Raw genomic sequence first — 20,768 nt, forward strand, 5'->3', positions numbered from 1 at the left:
CAAGCAGGCTCATTTTATTCCTGTGAGAAAGAAGATAAAGCCAGATCACCTGGCACACTTGTTTATGAGCAATATTTTCAAGTATCATGGCATGCCACAGTCAATTGTTAGCGACCGTGATCCACGTATGACAAGTTTGTTATGGAGAGGCTTGTTTGAGAATATGGGCACAACGCTCAAATTCTCTTCGTCATTTCATCCTCAAACAGATGGGCAGTCAGAAGAGGCAAATTCTATTGTCTTAGATCTGCTGAAGTCCTATGTGTCAAAGCATAAAGGAAAGTGGGAGCAGTATTTGCCATTGGTGGAGTATGCATACAATAATACAGTGCATTCATCAACTGGCAAGGCACCTTTTGAGATAGTTGAAGGTGGCAAGAAAATTCCTCCCATACTGCATACAAGGGACAAGATATTTGAAGCAGATAAGTATGTTCAGGACATGGATGAAATGTACAAGAAGGTCAAAGTGGCCTTAGAAAAGACTCAGGCAAAGCAAAAGAAAGCAGATGATCGTCACCGTCGTGAAGTGGTATATTCACTTGGTGATTGGGTGCTTTTACGCTTTGAAAAGGCAAGGTTAAAGAAGATGAAGGGCAAGGAAAGACTGTTTCCAAAGCTCAGCATGCGTTACTATGGGCCTTTTCAAGTATGCGACATAATCAGTGATGTTGCATATAGGCTGAAATTGCCTGACAGTTGGAAGATTCACAATGCGTTTCATGTGAGTCTTCTCAGACCCTATGTGGGTGATGTGCCAGAAGATATGCCAGATGAAGATCAGCCGGAAGTCGAGGAACTTGACGAGATCTTGGTCCCTGAACAGATTTTGGCACACAAAGAAAGGAAAGTGAAAGGCAAGGTTGCTAGGCGTTACTTAGTAAAGTTCAGAAACTATCCACCAATGGATGCTAAGTGGATGGAAGAAGGTGAACTTGCAGAGTCACCAACTGTGTTATCACTTTACCTTGAAGCCTTCGATTTGCAACCTACCTTGACCCCTTGAGTTTCAGAGCTACATGGATTGTCAGTGTGACAATGGCTTCTGAAACAAATTATGTACATGGTATTTAAAGTGAGCTCAAATGAAATACCTGTTACATGAATGTTAGAGCTGTACAGATTGTCAGTTTGGCAATTGCTCTTATGGAATGTCCAAAAGTTTGGTTACTGCTATAGAGGTGAGTATTTCTTGTCAGTTTGTCAAGCATACAGTAATTGCTTCTATTAAAGAGTACATGTGTAACTGCATTCTTAAACTGTCGGTTTGGGTATGCTCGAAAGTGTTACATGATCCAACGTGTACTATAAGACAGTGGCAAAATGTGCAGCTACCATTTTGTCATTGGAAAGTTAATGACTCAAAGCAATGGCAGAGTGCGAAGCTACCACTATGTCATTGGGACAGGGTTCACACGCAGGCAATACATGTGTCGACAAGGTGTTAAATACACGAGGGTTGACAATGAGCATGTATATGTCGTACATGTGTCGATAGGTGTGCGCACACCCCAGTGTTGACTATGAGCATGTACGACATAGATGCAAACGAGGACATTTGAGATTTCAAGAGGGGGGTATGTCACCAGCGTGTGACTACTATCTATCCTTTTTGTTGATTTCTTTCAAATTATTTATTCATTTTCACTTTTTGGAAACACCTCTCTGGAATTCTAACTGCCCTACATTGCATAGCTAGTATGGAACTGTTCAGAGGGAGTCCATGCCCGAGGGCAAGAGAGCACTAAGGTTGGACAAGAACTATGGTTAGCCAAAGTGGGGTCATTGACTAGCCAAAGTGGAATCCTTTGCTACAGAGGCTACATTTCAGTTCTTGGTGTGGCTGCAGTGTACAAAGAGGGTGAGATGACCTAGAAAGATACAATGGCAGCATCTCCTAAAATTTAGGGAACTGCTATTTTGGGACCTGAAAATGTGTTCGCGTCATTACCTCCCGAATGACAAGGGAAACCTTTTATTACTCTGCCGTGAAGTCAACTGGGCAACCGGTCGGGAGGTTTTTAGGCGGCAACCCCGAAACGGGAAATAGCCTGTAACCGTGCCAAGTGGCACATTTCTGTGCACTTTCCTCATGCAGGAGGAAGTGGCGCTGATTTTAGGAGAAGGGAGGCTCATTTTCAGTTTCTGTCACAGGTTGAGAGCTATGGAGTGCTTCCTTTCCCTCTTATGTACAGTGCGGTGCTAGGAGTGATGCCCTGCACACTACGCATTGCTCTCTCTCTCTCTCCCCTATGGCAGTATCTTATGCCCCTCTAGTGGGCTTTTCAATTGACCAATGTACAGTTGTGTGGGTTTATGCGCGATTGCCGAGACAGGGCCTCCTGCACAGGTACTGGATTAGCTAGCGGCTAATCCCCTGCAGGTACAGGTGATTCGGAGAGTTTTCACATGCGAAATCTCATCCGATTCAAAGGGCAAGTAGCCCTACAAGTGCGGGCGCTCGAGGACTTGCTACGGATGCGACCGGCACGCAAAACAGAGCCTGAAACAGTGAATTACAGCCTGCTGTGTATTTTTGCAGGTTTAGGGTTTTGGCCCTAAACGGACCCTAATAACCCCAGGAGGTTCGGGGACGCAAGGGGACCACTGTACAAGTGATCTGGCGCATTTTCGGGGCAGAAAACAGAGAATTCAGCGTGCTGCAGATTCTCGCTTCGTTTTGCGAAGTGTCCGTATGCGTCGGGAAAGTCATCCAATGCGTGGGAATACTGACTGTGAAGGGTCCTAGTACAGTTATGCTGCCGAAATCAGGCCAAAACAGTTGAAATTCAGCCAAGATTGTGCGGGGCAGCTTGTAGGGAACCACAGCTTTTATTCCCTCTGTTAAAGAATAAAGAAATACCGAAAGGGGCGCCTAATTTAGGGGCCAATTTGGTGTCGGTCTTCACATACAGGTGCAGTCTAGCAGCCTGTATCCCTTTCCCCTTTGTTGTGTCTTGAAAGTACAGGTAAAGTGGGCGACAAATTAAATGGGTGAAAGCAAATAAGGTTTAAGTCTAAGGTCTATCACCCTTTTTGGATTAACAGGCCGGTTTCATTGTCCCTCCGAATGTCCCTCGGCATGACCCTCGGAAATTTTTTTGAGCTAACTTGAGTTGTTTTGCAGATATCTTGTAATTGCGGACGATTACTCTCTTTCAAGAAGGGGAGATGTCACAAACTGCTAACGTGTCAAAGCCCTGAAGAAGGGAGCCAACTTGCAGACGTCGACCGAGGGGCCTAAACCCTAAGTGAAGAGGCAGAGCAGCAAAAGATGAAGAAGGACCATCACACACAGACACACACACACACACAAAAGATACGCATTGATTTGCTAACGTGACACACCTGTACGGAAAGCCCGAAAATTCCGTTGACGTGGCAAAACTATATGGATTTCCGCTTTTTACGCTGGCAGTGCTAACGTGGCAGGACTGTACGGATTTTTGTGATTTACGTTGGCAGCTTTTTGGCATTGCTTTTGGAGCAAAAGATTTTGAGTTTTGAAGGCTTTTCACTGTAACTGCTTTTCAAGCCAAGGGCCTTTAAATATGAGGTTAGGGCTCATTCTCTGGCATGCTTCCTAGAGAAGGTGCAGAGTCTCAAGAACCGGCTTGTACTGTGTCGACGCAATATAAAGAAATACCGAAATGGGCACCAACGTTTGGGGCCAATACTTTCTGAGGTGGAATTCCGCCACTCCGTGTCGCGTGTCATCTCTCTCTTTCAGTCCAATTGTTATCGAAGTGCTAAAAGTCTGTTCAGTCTGTTCTTTTCTATTGGCACGTGGTACCCGTCTTGTGAAACTGTCTGTCCTCCCTCTTTGAATTCTTTGAGCTTTTTGCCCTTGTCGTCGAGAAAATCATATTGATTGGCTCTGTAAAAAATGCTTTCTTTTTGCATAAAACATGTGCTCTATCCGTCATTTCTTGCCTTTCCTGTCCTCATCACTTGAATCAGAAAAAGATGAGGTGTCCGAGCTATCAGAAGATGAGTACACGCTTCTTCTGTTTTCTAGCATTTTCAAAAGCGGATTTTTGCCCCAAGTAACCGGGGAAGTTAGTTCCCTTCTTATGTTGTTTCAATTGCTTTTCCGTCGACTTCTTCGTATCCAGAATCTCATTGATTCGGGCCTAGACCACATCCAGGATTTCTTCATCAATAACATTCTTGGAGTTGGAGGCTTCTTGATCACCGGTTTGATTGGTGGGCTGGGTGGTTTTCTGCCACAAAGTATAGACTTCAGTCATCGCCTGCTGAGTCAAAAATTTTGCAAATTGGGGAACCTGAGCAAATTTAATCATCTGCTTCGTTGCCTCGTCAACCTGCTGTCAACGTTTCATCTCTTCAAATTCATATTGAGTAAGGCCGAGATGGGCCGTACTCTTCCTCTGTTTGATCATGAGAATCTTCTCCGCAATCTCCTCCCGCATTCCCAAATGCAGAAGAAGTCGATTGATCTCTGTTGGAATCCATAAGTGTCGCAAGAAAAGGATCTGATTTCCCAGTAGAGGAGAAACCGGCCGTGCTTTGATACCACTATAACAAACTTGGGCACCCCAAGTTTTATGGAGCTTGCTGCCACGTCAACATTGTGGTTGTCCGGGCAAAAATGCCACGTCATCAATTTGTGACATGCTCTCTTGGCGTGGAACTCCACCACTCCCCGTCTCGTGTGTCTTATATCTCTTTCAATTTAGTTATTTTTTTGAAGCATCTAAAGTCTGTTCAGTCTGTTGTTTTCTGTTGCCACGTGGTGCCATCCCGTTACATCTCTCCTCCTTCGGGCTCAAAAGCAAGCCAACAATGAGCACGCCCTCCCCGAGGCAAAAGAAGTCGAACTCCACCCAAGTTCACAAAGCAACCATCGCAGTCTCTTCCAAGGTAGAAGAATGCATGCAAGAACGTCTCCAACGAGAAGGATTGACACTCTCTGTCGCACCGACGGCTTGCCATCTACTTGGTGGGGAGAGAACAACGACTTCACCTCGACACTCGTCAAGCTCAATCAAGCCGTTCATCCAATTGAGCTTGATCTCGACAGAATTGAGAAGGTTCACCACGACAATCGCACCAATCAAGGCATCTCGGTCTTCAAAACTAAAGAGGCAGGCATATCGCGTCTACAACGAGCACTACTTCTCAAGGGCACTAAAGTATTAGATAAGCGAGGCCTTGACCCTCGCCCAGCTCAAAGTGAAGAAGCAAGAACTTCAAAAGGTTCGAGAAGCACGGGCAACCGAAAAATGGGTCATCTATCGTGGCGACGAGGCCATCATCGAAGAATTTTGGGCTCCAAAAACTCCTAAACCACCTTCCCCTTCTTCCCTCAGTGACATATGTCACAATTTTGTTGTTGCATCCACATTAGTTATGATTCTCCATGTACACTATTAGTAAGAGCTCTAGCAATGTATTTTTTCTCGGTTCCATGGGTCATATTTAACCTTTGAGAACAATAATGAAATCTCTCTCTCTCTCTCTCTCTCTCTCTCTCTCTCTCTCTCTCTCTCTCTCTCTCTCTCTCTCTCTCTCTCAGTTATTGTAGTTTCTATTCGAGTGTTGCAATTGATTTCTCACTTGGATGTCCAAGCCTATTACAGCTCTCAGATTTTCTTTTTTTTAACTATGTTGGACTAGTGGATGGAAATGTAATTGTGAGCAACCAGAAACTACAAGATATGAATCAACTTTAGCACTTCAAAACGAAATCCTAAAAGTTAAAGAGATATGGAGAAGATGGAGCGGGATGCTCCTACACAAGAAAATTTGTGGCCTTGAACTGCCACTATCGACGGCCGCGGTTGGGTACTTCTTTGCTGATTGAGTTTTAGTGCAACCAAAGGGCACGAATCTGCAAGTCCTCTGTAACGAGAGTGCACCATGTGCCAACGAAAAGGAACAGACGAGACAAACTTTAAAGCACTTCCAAATAACTGAACTAAAAGAGATGTACGACACATGAGACACGGAGTGGCAGAATTCCGTCCCGAGAGAGTATTGGCCCGAAACCCTAGCGCCCCTTTCAGTATTTCTTTATATTGCTTCAACTCAGTACAACTCCCATGGCTCTGCTCTGCATCTCCCATGGGTAGACTGCCAAGAGTAAGAGCCCATGGGTCATATTTAAACACCCTAGGCCCAAAAGTAGTTACATGAAAAGCATCAAGTAAAAAGCACCTGGTCCAAAAGCTGTCAGTGCAAATCAGTACAACTGCCACGTCAGCAATCAACAGGGCAAAACACGATCATCCGTACAATTGCCACGTTATCGACCTGTCAGTGCGTTTTCCGGGTCAACCGTATAGCAACCACGTCATCAGCCTAATTATGCAAGTCCTGTTTTTTTTTGGGGGGGGGGGGGGGGGGGGGGGGGAGGGGGTAACTTTAGTTTATTGTCTTTGGGTCACTTGGGCCCGGATAACGTCCCATAAGTTGATAATACTTATTATTATTGTTTGCCCCACTCGATGAGGATTCGTAGGTTGGTGAGCACTTCTGCTTCTTCTAATGCTTCTAGGGTTTAGGCCCCTCAACCGAGATCTACAGATCTTCAGTGGCTTGACATGTCAGCAATTTGTGACATCCTCTTGTGTAGACAAGTCCTCAACACTCATGCACAAAACAGTAAACTCCGTCTTCTGAGTGCCTACCATATGGCCTTCATAGAGGCCCTATGTACGGAGCCGGCTAAAAAATGTGAGGGAAGCATGTTTGAATGTAATCAAAAGTTGAACACTAAAGTGGAGAGACTCTCGAACTTGCAAGGGGCATAGTCTAGACTCCACATGCATGTAGGGACTCTTCCCAAGTGCCCAAAAATTCACACCGAAGGGAGTGAGAGCTAAGCCAGATCCCTATTATGGTGCGAATTGCGGATAAAGGGGATAGACTAAAGCATGTATGGGTGAATACAATCTACTCTCTAAGAAAAGAACATGCTTTTGTAATAGGGAGCAATGTGGGTGGGTAATGCATAAAGCACGAGCCTCCCATGCAATGTTACATTGGTGTTGTAACTTGTAAGAAAGCCTCATTCACTATAGGGTCTAGTGATGCATCATGAAGCAAGTGTCTTGCATTCCACCTTCCAAACCACTTCTTAAGCCTTGTATCCATCCAAAAGCTCAATATTTGCACTTTGTTACTTGCAATGCAATCCTAGGAAGCCAATGTGGCGAGCTTTGCCAAATCTTTATTATCTACTTCACAACACTCTCTATACCTGTAAGGTGTATGTATCTTCACTCAAAGCAAGTTCGAAGAAAACGCTTTGAACATTTCAAACACTTTCCAAGTGGAGACCCTAATGCTACCACCCCATAAATAAGTACATGTATTACCAAGGGTCAAAGAGAAATTTCTTCAGATCCCAACATAGGATATCCCCTCGCTGACACGTGTTTTCAAATGCATAGTAGGTTCTCTTCCTGGCTTCAAAACAACGCACCTCACATTCACACCATTGATGGTTGGTTGAAACCTCAAGGCAAAGATATTTGATACTTTCTACTACTTAACTGGCCCTTGATTATGCACAATTGCATGTGCCCTCCTTATTGAGAGCTCCCACAAGCATAACCTTTGTCTTCGAGGCATTCACCTATGCAAGAAAAGGTTTTCAAGCACCGTCATAAGCTTTTTTGTATCTTCACAATGAGCATAAAGCCAACGCATGATCACAACATTGCCATTATACTCGAACCATGTGCTCCAAATCAACAATGCACACGCCAAAGAGAGTTGGCAACAGTGGGTACCCTCACTTGACACCAATGTTGCTTGAAAAAAAATTGCAACTTCCTCTCCCAAGCATACTCAATATATCACTTTCTCATATACACATGAAATTTCATACATGTGTTCACTTGAGACTTGAAGTTCTTCCACGTGTCTCCAACGATTCTCTGGAGGGACCATATCAAAAGCCTTCTTGAAGACCACAAAGCATCAATACAAGCATTTCGCTTTCAGTCAACTTTACTCCCTCGAAGGGTAATAAGATTATCAATTGTGCAATGACTTTGATGGAAGACGGCTTGCCCATGAGCATGTTTGTCATTTTTCTTCACCCCATGCACTAAAACTTTCTTGCATTGTAGTTCCAACTTCCAAATAGCTATGATTGGACCATTATAGTTCGATATTGTTTACATTTATCTAGAGGACAATCCAATTAGTGGTCAGATTATGAGGCATGCCATGCTAAAGTGCAAGGTTAAACATATCACAAATCCAACCATGTATTTTTCTCCACCCCATTTAAGTAAGTCTAGCTTTGCAGCTTGCAAATCCCTTGCCTTGCAAGTGGCTAATATTTTTACTCCCCACATTTACCCTCAATGGTGAAGAGAGATGATGTACATGAAAGAGACCCGTATCATGGCATCTTGCCAACATTTACAGTGCATATGTGTACGTGTGTCAAATTACCAAAATCTCTTCAAGATTTCCTTAATATGCTTCTCCAAAACTTACCACATGCATGTGCTTTCTCATGAGCTTAAGAAAATTGTACATTTTACTTTCCATCTTCTTCGCCTTCTTTGAAGAAGCATATTGTATGCATTTAGATGCTTTTGAAAAGCCTCTTAATCATTGTGTGCATCCAAGCCATTACCATTTCACACGCACACACACACACACACACACACACACACACACACACACAGAGAATGTTCCTCTTTCTCTACGAAGAAAGAGAAAATCAGTATTAAACAGAGAGAACTTGCTCTCTGGTTTAAAGAGAGAAAATCTGCTAGAAACTCTAGAAATAGAAAAACGATAGATTCTAGATAAAAAGAATTCTCCCAGAAGAGAGAACAGTTCCCAACTTCTCTAGGGAGAGGTTCCTCTGTTCCAGTCAGAGGAAAAAGTAAAATTTGGTTTAGAGTGAAACTCAGCCCTCTCTACAGAAAGAAGGGACCACGTAGAGAGAGAAAGTAAATGCACAGCTAAGAGAATTTTTGCTATGACTCGAAGATTGGCATGGCCCACCTTTCTAGGAAGGAATCTGACAAACAAACGCAGTGATCAGTTCCATCTCTGACCTAAAAGCAAAAAACCCCTAACCCTAGAACCATTCACATACCGCCCTCTATAATCAACGTGCTCATCCTCGACTGCAGGTACCAAGCAAAAAAAAAAAAAAAAAACTCAAAAGTCAAAAACACAAAAACAAATACATTTCATGTTCTCGTGTAACCATGCATTCGTGTGTTGTCTGCCGTGGCAGCGTGAATCTAGCTCTAGACACCTCCAAAGGGTCTGAAAAATCTATCAACCACTATAATCCAACTTTGAGTGTGATCATTCACCCAAAGCCATATCGTCCCTAGGACGCCAAATTTTTTAATGCGATCATGCCAAGCTACGGTCTGGTCAAGAAGGGAGATATTTGTTTGCAAAGCATGCCCTATGTCTGAGAAGTAGAAAATGGACATCAAAAGTCACCAAAATATTATAAGAAAAAAAAAAATGTGCTCTATCTCAGAAGTTTATTCTCAGTTTCACCTAAAGATAGCACCACTCCACTAGTCGTTTATGTTTCTCTGTTTCCATTCGATTCTCTCTCTTCAGCAAGAGATTGGCAAATATTTGCAAAAAAACCACAGATTGTAATGCTTAATAGTACAAGAAAAATAAAAACCTAAATGAATGGAAAATCAGTTTCAAGAACTGGTTCCACAGACAATTGAAGTCCTCCTAAGCCCCTGGCCTGAAACACGTAAGAGATATAACTCACAAGAGAGCCGTCCGATAAACTTGTTCTCATAGAAGGAGCTGCGTCATTCGACTGCCCTTTGACAGAAGCACCACTTTTTGCACCTTGACCTTTGACAAGCAGCTTATTCATCCATTCCTTCCTGTCGATCATGCTCTCGGCCTTGAGAACTATGGCATGATGTGCTGCAGTACATAGGAAGCATTTTAGATTTACTGGGCTTGTGATAGCAAAATCAACAAAATCAGTATGGAAATAAGCATTTTTACACCTTTGACAACCGTCTTGTATGATACTTTGTTGCTAACTTTGAAACAGAAGCTTTCACTTGGCTCCTGCACACTTCCACGTTTTGAGCTCTTGGACTTCGGTGGTGGTGGTGCCTCATCTCCACCCTCTCCTTCAGAGCACTCTTCTATAATGCACTCCTGTATATGTGCCAGATGAGAAATGAAAATCCAGCACCTAGGAGAAAAAAAGTACAGGACCAGTCCTTACGTCCAAGCTGATGACACCTCGAAAAAGCTTTTCATCTGAGCTCTTCGTATAACCCAGCTGTTGAAGAGAAAACAAAAGATGCATTTCTTGCCTTCATAATGTCAACTATCTACACCAGCCATAACAATTTGCTTACCTTGCCAGTCTTTTCACTAAACACAAACCACCGTTTCTTCCAAGCATTTGTCTTTGAGCTTTTCTTATACAAATAGCCTGCATTGGAAGAAAACGATCGTTGCAATACATTACCCATTAGATAAGAAAGTGTGAATGTTGTATGAGCTAACCAGAGGCTACTTGCTATGAAACAAAAGGACAGACTTATTCCAGCCTTCATCCCATTGCTAGATAGTAATCATGCTACCAACTGTGTCTCAGACAAGTATCCCGTGTCCTACCTGCTGTGAGCTCCCCAGCCGATCCAGCAGTCTGCAAAGAAGAAGATTCCTTTGTTTCCTTGTCCGATGACCCCTTCTCCTTCATAGTTTTCAAATTTCCACCAGATTGTGGAGGTGGTGTAGTGGACTAGAGCCCAGACAAAGCACATAAACTAAATTAGCACTTTCTGAATCTAATCAGTTTAGGAAGAGCTAGCCAAAGTGTGTTATATTCGAAGTGAATAAGTTTACCCTATTGATAATGGACTGTTCAGCCTCTTGAGCCTTGCGTGATGATCTCTGTTTCAGCTCATCCTCCCTCCTTTGCCTGTCCATCCTGAAGACAAAGATAGAGAAGTATAAACAGTGCTGAATCTCAAGATTCAAGTATCAAAAATTCTGCAAGAGACCAAGCCTTCAAACACTCCAGAAGTGACTGACTCACTACTGACTAAGACAATGTCGAGATAGATGAGGAGCCACACTCTAAAGCCTTAAACCCCTAGTTTTCTTAGCCACATTAGATAACCCAACAAATTTTCTAACCTCCACCATAGAAAAACTTAGGACCTAGTCCATGTTAGCACCGTTTTCTCCCTGAGGTCTTTCGGTTTCCCTCCTATTAGCTGTGCAGATAGCATACAACTATAATGTCTGATTACCTGCGCTGAACAAGCCGTATGAAGTGTTGAGGAGGAATAAATGCACGTTCCATATCCACAAGAGCAACAACCATTTTCCTAGACTCGGACCGATAGTCGTCGAGGGCAGCACTAGCTAAAGCCACCACCTGCATTAAACAAAGCAAAAACGGATTATTTACGATCTGCAAGAGGATAAGAAATCCAAGAAGAAATAAGCCTATATTACCTCACGTTTGAATGGAGGATACCGTCCCAAGCCTGGAGTAGAAGATGCAGCTGAAGACACAATATCGACAAGAATCCGATGCACCTGTGAAGAGTCTTGTAAATTATTAATTTTTAATCAATATGATCTTACTACCAACTTCGTTTCTAAGTTCATTTTGCAAAGGTCATTACAAACAAAGTTCACCTTGTAAGCTACCATAAACTTATGGGTCTAACAATCTCCATTAGTAACTCCTGAAGACTAGACTATTCATCTAAAACTCCAGACATGAAACTATGTTATCAAAGTGAAAGGACGATCCGTCCCTCCTTTCCCAAAAAATAAACATTGAAAGATCTATATTTTATCACACGAAAAAATCTGAGAGCTCGCCGCCCTGCACCCCCTCCCCCGGGGCACACCGTTTGATTCTCTGCCACTGACACCTGCCTCACACCCTGCTACTCTCGCCGCATTGCTCTCCTGTGTCCCTCAGGTTGTGCGCATCACCCTCAGGCTTGAGCGAGCTCTTGCGCTCAAGAACAAAGTTTTGTTGCAGAACCAGACTCAGATGGAGGGCTCAGCTTCGTCTCAAGCAGACTCTAATGCAGCCGCTGGTCCGCCCCCACTAAATCCCACCATTCTGCTTTCTTTGTTGCCAGAGGAGAACTCCGGAAATGAGCCTCGCAGCCAAGGTCGACTGACTTCAAGCAACATTAATCATTTGCAGGACTATCGGGGCTCAGCCCCAGCAGAGGAGAGTTGGGCAAGATTACCAATGTGCAGATTCTAGGCCAGAGATAGAATTGAGGGATCAGGGGGCAGACATGGTGGCCAAAGTGCTTCACATTAACCCCATGGCTTTGGGGTTTTGCAGGCATACTTTCAGAGCTAGCAGCACGGCTTTGACCCTACAGTTGATGCGACAACCGAGGAGGCAGACTCTACTTCTTGGGCATGCACCACAAGGACATCCCCTTGCTTTCACAAATGGGAGATCTCATTGGGTCCTATATTGAGTACTCCAAGTCTTTTGCTTCTATAGCCACTAGGGCGGCACAGATTCCTGCTATTCAAGTTCTGATTTGGGAGCCCCACACTCTCCTAAAGGAGATTTTTCTTTCAATGATGATGATAGGTCAGGTCAGGTCAGTCACACAACAGGATGAGCACTCAGGGTTACCCAACCAGTGCCTTTATTTACTATTAGATGGGCCATCTAGCGAGTGCTTGCACCATCGGACTCCAGAGATCCCTCCCAATAGGTTTGAGTACTCGAGGTTACCTAACCAGTGCCTTTGTTTGCCCCCATCGGACTCCAGAGACCCCTTCATCGCCACAAGACTCGATCTCAAAGACAATAGGCAGACTCGAGCAATAGCAGTTTCTGCAAAACCTCTCTCTTAGGCCTCAAAAGGCACAAGGTGATCGGGGTTGACAAGACGTCCGTGGTGCACTTGGGGTCGCCAAGGTAAGCGCCTTGGGCCTCATAAGATCAAACACCAGCCCGGCTGTGGGTTCAAGTAGGAACCATTTCCACCCCTTGTGTCTTCATCAGCAAACTTCACAAGCAAAGGCCGAACTCTTGCACTTTCCTCAAACACCCCCCCCCCCCCCCCCCCCCCCCCCCCCCCCAACACACACACACACACACACACACACAAAACACAGAAATCAGCCAGCAGTCTAGCATTGGGTTCGATTGGGAAGTGTCACAAGACGGGCACCACATGCCAAGAGAAAAGAACAGACTGAACAGACTTTTAGCACTTAAATAACAACTGAACTGAGAGAGAAAGAGAGAGAGAGAGAGAGAGAGAGAGAGAGAGAGAGAGACGACACGCAACACGGAGTGGCGGAATTGCACACCAGAGAGTATTGGCCCCAAACCTTGGCGCCCCTTTCGGTATTTCTTTATATTGCATCAACACAGTACGAGCCGGTACTCCAGACTCTACACCTTCTCCAAGAAGCATGCCAGAGAATGAACCCTAGCCTCATATTTAAAGGCCCTAGGCCCCCAAAAGCAGTTTTAAATGAAAAGCATGCAAACTCAAAAGCTTCTGGTCCAAAAGCAATGCCAAAAAGCTTACACGTAAATCATGGAATTCCATACAACTGCCATGTCAGCACTGTCAACGCTTTTTGCGGAAATCTGCCACGTCAGCACTGTCAGTGCAAATTGCGGAGATCCGTACAATTCTGCCATGTCATCAGCTGGTTGCGCAAGTGTGCGGGTCATGCTTTTATTTTAATCTTTTATGTCACTTGGGACCCAGCGAACGGGGTCCCCATAAGTTGGTAGGACTTCTTCTTCTGTTACTTCTTCTTCTTAGGGTTTAGGCCCCTCGACCAGGATCTGCAAGTTGGCTCCATTCTTCAGGGCTTTGACACGTCAAAGTTTGTGACATCCCCCCTTCTTGAAAGAAAGCAATCGTCTGCGATTACAACATATCTGCAAAACAACTCAAGTTAGCTCAAAAATTTATGAGGGACAGTCAGTTTGCTATTGTTTTTTTGTTAAGGAGTTGGCTTCTCCTTTCGTCCAGATCGGAACTCTTGATATTCCAACGTAGTAAAATTAGCCATCAAACCCAGACCGCACTGATCTTCCACGGGTGTCTTGATGCACTAAAATTACATACCCAAGCAATCTCGTGATGTGTAGCACAAATGCTCACATATGCATGTTACAAGACATAGAAACATAAAGTCATCGATGAACACTCCTCCCGCATACCCTAACAAGGTCCAGGCCGAGAGATCTTCAACAACTCCCTCATCACTCCTCCCACATAACCTAAAAAGGTCCCGGCCGGGAGATATAGAGGCCTTTTACAACCTAACACCCCCCAGACCGCAACCTGCGTCATTTGGAGGTGCTGAGAGTAACCACTACTCAAACTTCTTGATACTCCTCCCGCATAACCATCCAGGTCCAGGCCGGGAGTCACAACAACAATTATTTTACAAGCAATACAACCAAACGCTCCCCAGGCATCGGCATGCGTCCTTCGAAGGTTTTCTAGCATACAACAGAACGCTCTCGGACATTGGCCTACGTCATTCCGAGGTTTTCAAACATACAACGAAACGCTCCCTAAGCATCGGCTTGTGTCATTCCGAGGTTCAAACAATACCAAAACAATACTTCTCACTTCTCCACCCGGGAGTAAAATCACCAATCAATGAAACTAGTATTAAAACCAGAGTCACATTTCAAATCGGCACCAAAACAGGTTCAAACCAGATACCATCCATTTCAAACAAACTCCAACAGGATCACTAAACAAGTTCTCAGACAGATTTCAAACTTAAAAAGCAATCTCGACATCAGTCGAGCTCGAAAAGTCGACTGACTTTCCATCCTGAAACCTGCACCAAAAATTAGGGTTAGGTTCATTCCATAAGGTCGTAGCCGAGCACAACATGGTCCATTAACTCTTGGACAGACAATGTTTTCTTTGACGGCGATGGTAGTCCCAAGATAGCAATTGCAGTGGACATCCAAGGTCATCTGCTCGTGAAGAGACATCTACAGAGAGATGTCCAGAAATTTCAAGTTATAATCTGCTAGGGTTTCCATGGCAAGCATTTCACGATACCCCACTCTGTCAGAAGTTGCATTCCGAGGAAGATGTCAGAAACCATATAACTTTGGGCAAGAAAAAAAAAAAATCTTAAAAGCTTGCCAAGTCCTTGGAGTGTGCGGCTTGGTAGCTATAGACATCAACATCTGCATGGCACTACCTTTGAAAAAAAACAACAGCTGGAAACAAATCTTGGATCCTTCTCTTGCAAGTGATCTTAATGGCTTATGCTCTATAAGACGAGAGCGCGCCCGATGCGCGATGAAGAAAGGGTGGGAGTGGCTAATAAGTGCGCGGTCGGAGCACGAAGGTAAAATTTCCAATGAGCTTTGGAAATGCGATCTTGCTCTGTCTACTCTTTGGTAGGATTGGTATGCTTTTAGAAAAGCACACGCCTGATGCTCTGAAACCACTGTCACAAGACGGGCACCATGTGCCAATAGAAAAGCACAAACTGAACAGACTTTTAGCACTTCAATAACAACTGAACTGAGAGAGAGAGAGAGAGAAAGAAAGGAGAGAGAGAGAGAGAGAGAGAGAGAGAGAGACGACATGCGACACGGAGTGGCAGAATTGCACCCCAGAGAGTATTGGCCCCAAACCTAGGCACCCCTTTCGGTATTTCTCTATATTGCATCAACACAGTACAAGCAGAAACTCCAAACTCTACACCTTCTCCAGCCACTGCGTCAGAGAATGAGCCCTAGCCTCATATTTAAGGGCCCTAGGCTCCAAAAAGCAGTTTTTTATGAAAAGCCTTCAAACTCAAAAGCCTCTGGTCCAAAAGCAATGCCAAAAAGCTTCCAACGTAAATCAAGGAATTCCGTACAACTGCCACGTCAACATTGTCAATGCATTTTGGAAAATCTGCCACGTCAGCATTGTCAGTGCAAATTGCGGAGATCCATACAATTCTGCCACGTCATCAACTGGTTGCGCAAGTGTGTGGGTCTTGCTTTATTTTAATCCTTTACGTCACTTGGGACCCCATCGGACGAGGTCCCCATAAGTTGGTAGGACTTCTTCTTCTGTTACTTGTTTTTCTTAGGGTTTAGGACCCTCGGCCAAGATCTGCAAGTTGACTCCGTTTTTCAGGGATTTGATACATTAGCAGTTTGTGACAGGAACCACTTCGACTCCTCTAGTCGTCACGAGCAGACTTCACTAGCACAAGCGACCAAGGAGTAGTCCCCCCTACCCACTGCAACCTTCACCCGCTCCTTCACCTCCACCAGCAAACGCTCCCACCAACGCTCCCACCTCTTACACTCCCGCTCACCCAGTTTCTCCAACTTCACTTGCGAACTCTTTAGAGGGGGCTCCAGTTGTAACAGGAAGGCACCATGTGCCAACTGAAAAGTACAGACCTTTAGCATTTGAAAACAACTGAACAGAGAGAGAGAGAGAGAGAGAGAGAGAGAGAGAGATTTCATTAACGTCCTCAGAGGTCAAATATGACCTATGGAACCAAAAAGACATACTTGGTGCCTCTTCTCAAGAGGGTACATTTAAAACATCACTAGATACGAATACAATAGAATTGTGAGATATGTCACTTAGGGAGTGGGGTGGGGTGGGGTGTTTGGGGGGGGGGGGGGGGGGGGGGGGGGGGGGGGGTGTTAGGTGTTCTTGGAACCCGAAACTCCTGATTAATGGCCTTGCCGCCTCGCTAGACGGCCCATTTACCTGTTGCTCGAGCATCTCGCCCCTTTTGAAGTTCTTGTTCTTGATTATGAGTTGAGTGGGGATCAAGGCCTCGCTTATCCAAATTTTGGGGTCCTTGAGTAGTCGAGCTTGATGCAAAAGTGATATGCGCGCCTCTTTGTTTTTTGAAGACAAGGGTGCTTTCGTGCGGTTGTCATGATGGACCTTCTTGATTGTGTTGGGATCAAGCTCGGTTCGCTAAATGGCTTAGTTGAGCTTCGCTAATCATCATTCTCCTCCCATTAGGTAGAGGCCAAGCCATCGATGTGGAGGGATAGCAGTGAACACCTATCCTTCCCGTCGGTGACGTTCTTGCATGCATTCTACTACCTTGGAGGAGGAGACGGCAGTTGCTTCATTGACTTCACTGGCAAAGTTTGCCACGCTTGCGATGAGCGTGCGTGCAACTTCATTCGCTTAGGCAAGAATATAGTCAATGTCGACTTGCTTTTGTGACTCCAAGAGGGTGAGACGGGTCTCCAAGGCCGCAAGGCGCACCTTGAGTTCCATGTTTTCTAATTTTTTTTCAAGAAAAATATCCTTCTATTTGTTAAGAAAACTGCCCAATGGACTACAACCTGCCCCTACTGGAGAGGGCTACATCAAATGTGGGGAGACTCTCCTAGTGAAAAGGTAAGATATATACAATGATTGCCAAATCAAGAAATGGGAGGAGGAAACCACCACATAGGCGGACGGTACTACCATCTAGCCGCGCCATGAACGATGGTACTCAGTTCAACAACTTCGAGAAGAAGAAGAAAAAAGACTAAAGAGTTCATGGATGGGGGTAAAGCAATAAAGTTTGACATTTTTTCAAGTTTCAAGGATTCCCAACGAGCTCTTGCTTACATACAGCAATTGGACACAGATTTCTCTCCGAGGTAGCTTTTTTGAAGCCTCCAAAGTACAAAGGTGACATCTTTTCTAAAGGGCAATGCTTAGACATGGTGGTCGACCCTACTTCTGAACAAGAAAGATCCAAAAACATGGATGAAGTTCAAGAAATGTTCACTTCAGCATGGTTGACCGAGAAGTACAAACAAGATGTCATCACGGCTTGGAACGAGGATGATGAAAGACGATACCTTGGCTACGTATGTCAATGAATTTGGAACACCGTTTTGCCAAGTGCGTTTTTCGGAAGATCCCTTTAACGGGAGCAAATGGAGAAGTTTTAGTGCTACTTACCGAAAAACATCCGACAATACTGTTTGAAGTAAAAGTCCAAGAGGATTCACAAGCTCATGGAAAACGCAAAGGATGGACTCTCCATGCATTCAAGATCCTTGATTACCCAGCGGACAAGCCAGTGTCCAAGTCAACAGGAAAGGAGTCTTCCAAGGAAAATGAGAAGGGCAAGAAACAAAAAAACGAATCCACAAGGCCCAAATTTATTGAAGAGCAGCGTGCTGAGTACAAAGAGGGTAAGTGTTATGGCTCTGGTGAACAAAGACACATCTTCGCGAAGTGTCCAGAGAAAGAACCAAAGGAACCAGTTGATGGTACATCAAAGAGTTCCAAAGATTCACAAGATGTGCCAATGGACAAGGAGCCACGGCAACAACCATCAAGTCCTAGGACACAAGAAAAAGAACAGAAGGGTAAGCTAGGTCCAGTGATAATTTGATCAAGGGCAAGAACTTTCAAACTCTCATTGGCAAATTCTCCTCAGTATTAGAGTTGTACCTTCAGTATTAGAGTTGTACCTTGAGGATTTTGGTTTAAGACTAATCCTTGTCAGCATCAAGGTTGACGGTCTGCGATAGTTGTAAGGCTACCTAGTAACTCGTAACGCGGCGAGCACCACGTGCGAACGAAAAAGAACAGATTGAACAAATTTAAGCACTTCAAATAACGACTGAACTAAAAGAGAGTGCACGACACAAGAGACGGGGAGTGGTGAAGTTCCACCCCAAGAGAGCATTGGCCCCAAACACTGGCGCCCCTTTCGGTATTTCTTTATATTGCTTCATCAAAGTGAAACCGGCCCGTGGGGCCGTAGGCGCTAACTTTCACCCAAAAATTCTTTACTTTACTTTAGACGCACTGAGAAACTTCACGAATAAGCCTGTGATTGGAATTCAACACTTCAAGACAAACCACGGCCTGGCAGCTAGAGCGCTACCAAGCAGCCAACGACACCCTGCTGGCCCCAACGACTCGGGCCCCTTTCCGTATTTCTTTATTCTTATTATACTTGAGAAAAACCTGTAAACTTCTACAGACTGTCCCATTTTTATCGCGCTGAAATTCCTCTACTCCAACCCGATTTCAGCAACATAACCACAGTAGAAGTCTCCACGGACAAAATCTCAAGCAAACATAGACTTTCCACGCACTTTAGAGCTCTTTGCAAAACCTGGCGAGAAATTGCAACTCGCTGAATTCTCTGTTTTGCGCTCCGATCCGCGTGCAGATCACTTTTCTGGGTAGCGCTCGAGCTCTCGCGTCTGTAGGGTTCACTTGCACCTTGAATTAGACGAGATTCCTCGCGAGAAATCTCTCTAAATTGTCTTGTACAAGCACCCAATGACTTCCCGAGGCTCCCCTAACATATAAACGATCCGAACCTAGCCCTCACCTAGCCGTCCAAACCTGTCCATGGCTGTAATTACAGGTTTCTGACCCAATTTCGTTAGCATAACAGCACAAATATCTCTGTAGGTCAAAAGTATACGTCAAGGACACTTTCCAAGTTAGCAATTGCCACGTCCTCGTACACAAAGTATACTCCCATGGCTCTGCTTTGAATCTCACGTGGGTAGACTACCAAAGTAAGAGACCATGGGTCATATTTATTTACATGAAAAGCATTCAAACTCAAAAGCTTTTGGTCCAAAAGCTGGCATCAAAAGCCTTCACCGTCAATTGCGGAAATTTGTACAGCTGCCACGTTATCCCTCAGCAAAATGCGAGGCATCCGTACAGTTGCCACGTCATCAGTTTTTACGCAAGGAGGTAGAGAGCTCCTTTATTTTAACGTCTTGTGTCACTTGGGCCCCATCGGACGGGGTCCAATAAGTTGGTGGGAACTTCTTTAAAAATTGCTCCACTTGATGAGGTTCTATAAGTTGGTAAAACTTCTTTTGCTACGTCTACTTCTTTTGCTGCTGCTTCTTAGGGTTTAGGCCCCTTAGTAGGGATCTGCAAGTCAACTCAGGTCTTTAGTGGCTTGACATGCCAGCCAACATCCATAGTACCCACCCGTTTCGAGGAGTTTTCATCAGTTTATGCATCCACAAGCATTAGAAGCATTTAGCATCAAAAGTACAGAATGCATCCACAAGAAGTTCGGTAATTGTGACTCATCTTTAGCAAGGGGGATGTCACGTGCGCATTGCACTGGAGCCACGTGGACAAGCTATTGCTACAATTTAACATCAGTCTATAACACACTTAGACACCCCAAGTCAGGAATCTGGCACGACACACGAAGAATCACTTAAAACACTTCACAAACTTGATCACAATTCAATTGAATCGACACGGCCCAATGTAGTTCGATATTGATCCCAAAGTCTGGCGCCCCTTTCGGTATTTATTTTTATTTTAACGGCTTGAGCAAAGTTGCAAAGTCCGAGGATCCTCTATGCTCCGCTGTTTGTCAGTAAGTCTGAGAGAAAGAGTGGCCCTAGGCACATATTTCAAGGCCCATGGTGTCAGGTGTAGCGGAAGTGAATAAGGATTTTGCTCGGATCTAGTACTCCGCAAACGCAAGGGTTTGCTTAACTTCACTTGAAGAACTAATCGAACTGAAAGAAAGAGAGAGACACGAGAGAGAAAAGAGACGACATAGGATGTCAGGTTCAAACCCTCAAGGACCCCCTTCCTCTGTTGTCAAAGCAAGTACTTTCTTTATTCTTGCACAATGTTGATACAATGACTAAATGCTGAGGTGCTGATGCTAATGAGTACTGACGCTACTGATGCTGGGTACTGAAGGTACTGATGGTATTGATGATGGTATTGATGCTGGGTACTGGTACTGAGGTACTGTTGGGTCTATGTCGATGACGATGA

At 44.6% G+C, this 20,768-nt stretch overlaps 1 protein-coding gene across 2 annotated transcripts in view; it reads right to left on the bottom strand.

Moving 5' to 3' along the window:
• The window catches only part of LOC147448329 (dynamin-2A-like), a 54,653-nt gene that overhangs the window by 14,846 nt on the left and 19,039 nt on the right, over positions 1-20,768 (bottom strand). For both annotated transcript variants that reach the window (XM_086524174.1, XM_086524175.1), the window contains 8 exons: positions 11,470-11,553; positions 11,262-11,389; positions 10,852-10,936; positions 10,621-10,747; positions 10,359-10,435; positions 10,223-10,279; positions 9,996-10,152; positions 9,746-9,909 (listed from right to left, as the gene is read on the bottom strand). In XM_086524174.1, the coding sequence (XP_086380300.1) occupies positions 9,746-9,909; positions 9,996-10,152; positions 10,223-10,279; positions 10,359-10,435; positions 10,621-10,747; positions 10,852-10,936; positions 11,262-11,389; positions 11,470-11,553 (879 nt within the window). The remainder of the gene's footprint in view (positions 1-9,745; positions 9,910-9,995; positions 10,153-10,222; positions 10,280-10,358; positions 10,436-10,620; positions 10,748-10,851; positions 10,937-11,261; positions 11,390-11,469; positions 11,554-20,768) is intronic.

Source organism: Adiantum capillus-veneris, chromosome 11, assembly GCF_014529385.1.
Source record: "Adiantum capillus-veneris isolate H3 chromosome 11, ASM1452938v2, whole genome shotgun sequence".
In the NCBI taxonomy this organism is placed as follows: Eukaryota; Viridiplantae; Streptophyta; class Polypodiopsida; order Polypodiales; family Pteridaceae; genus Adiantum; species Adiantum capillus-veneris.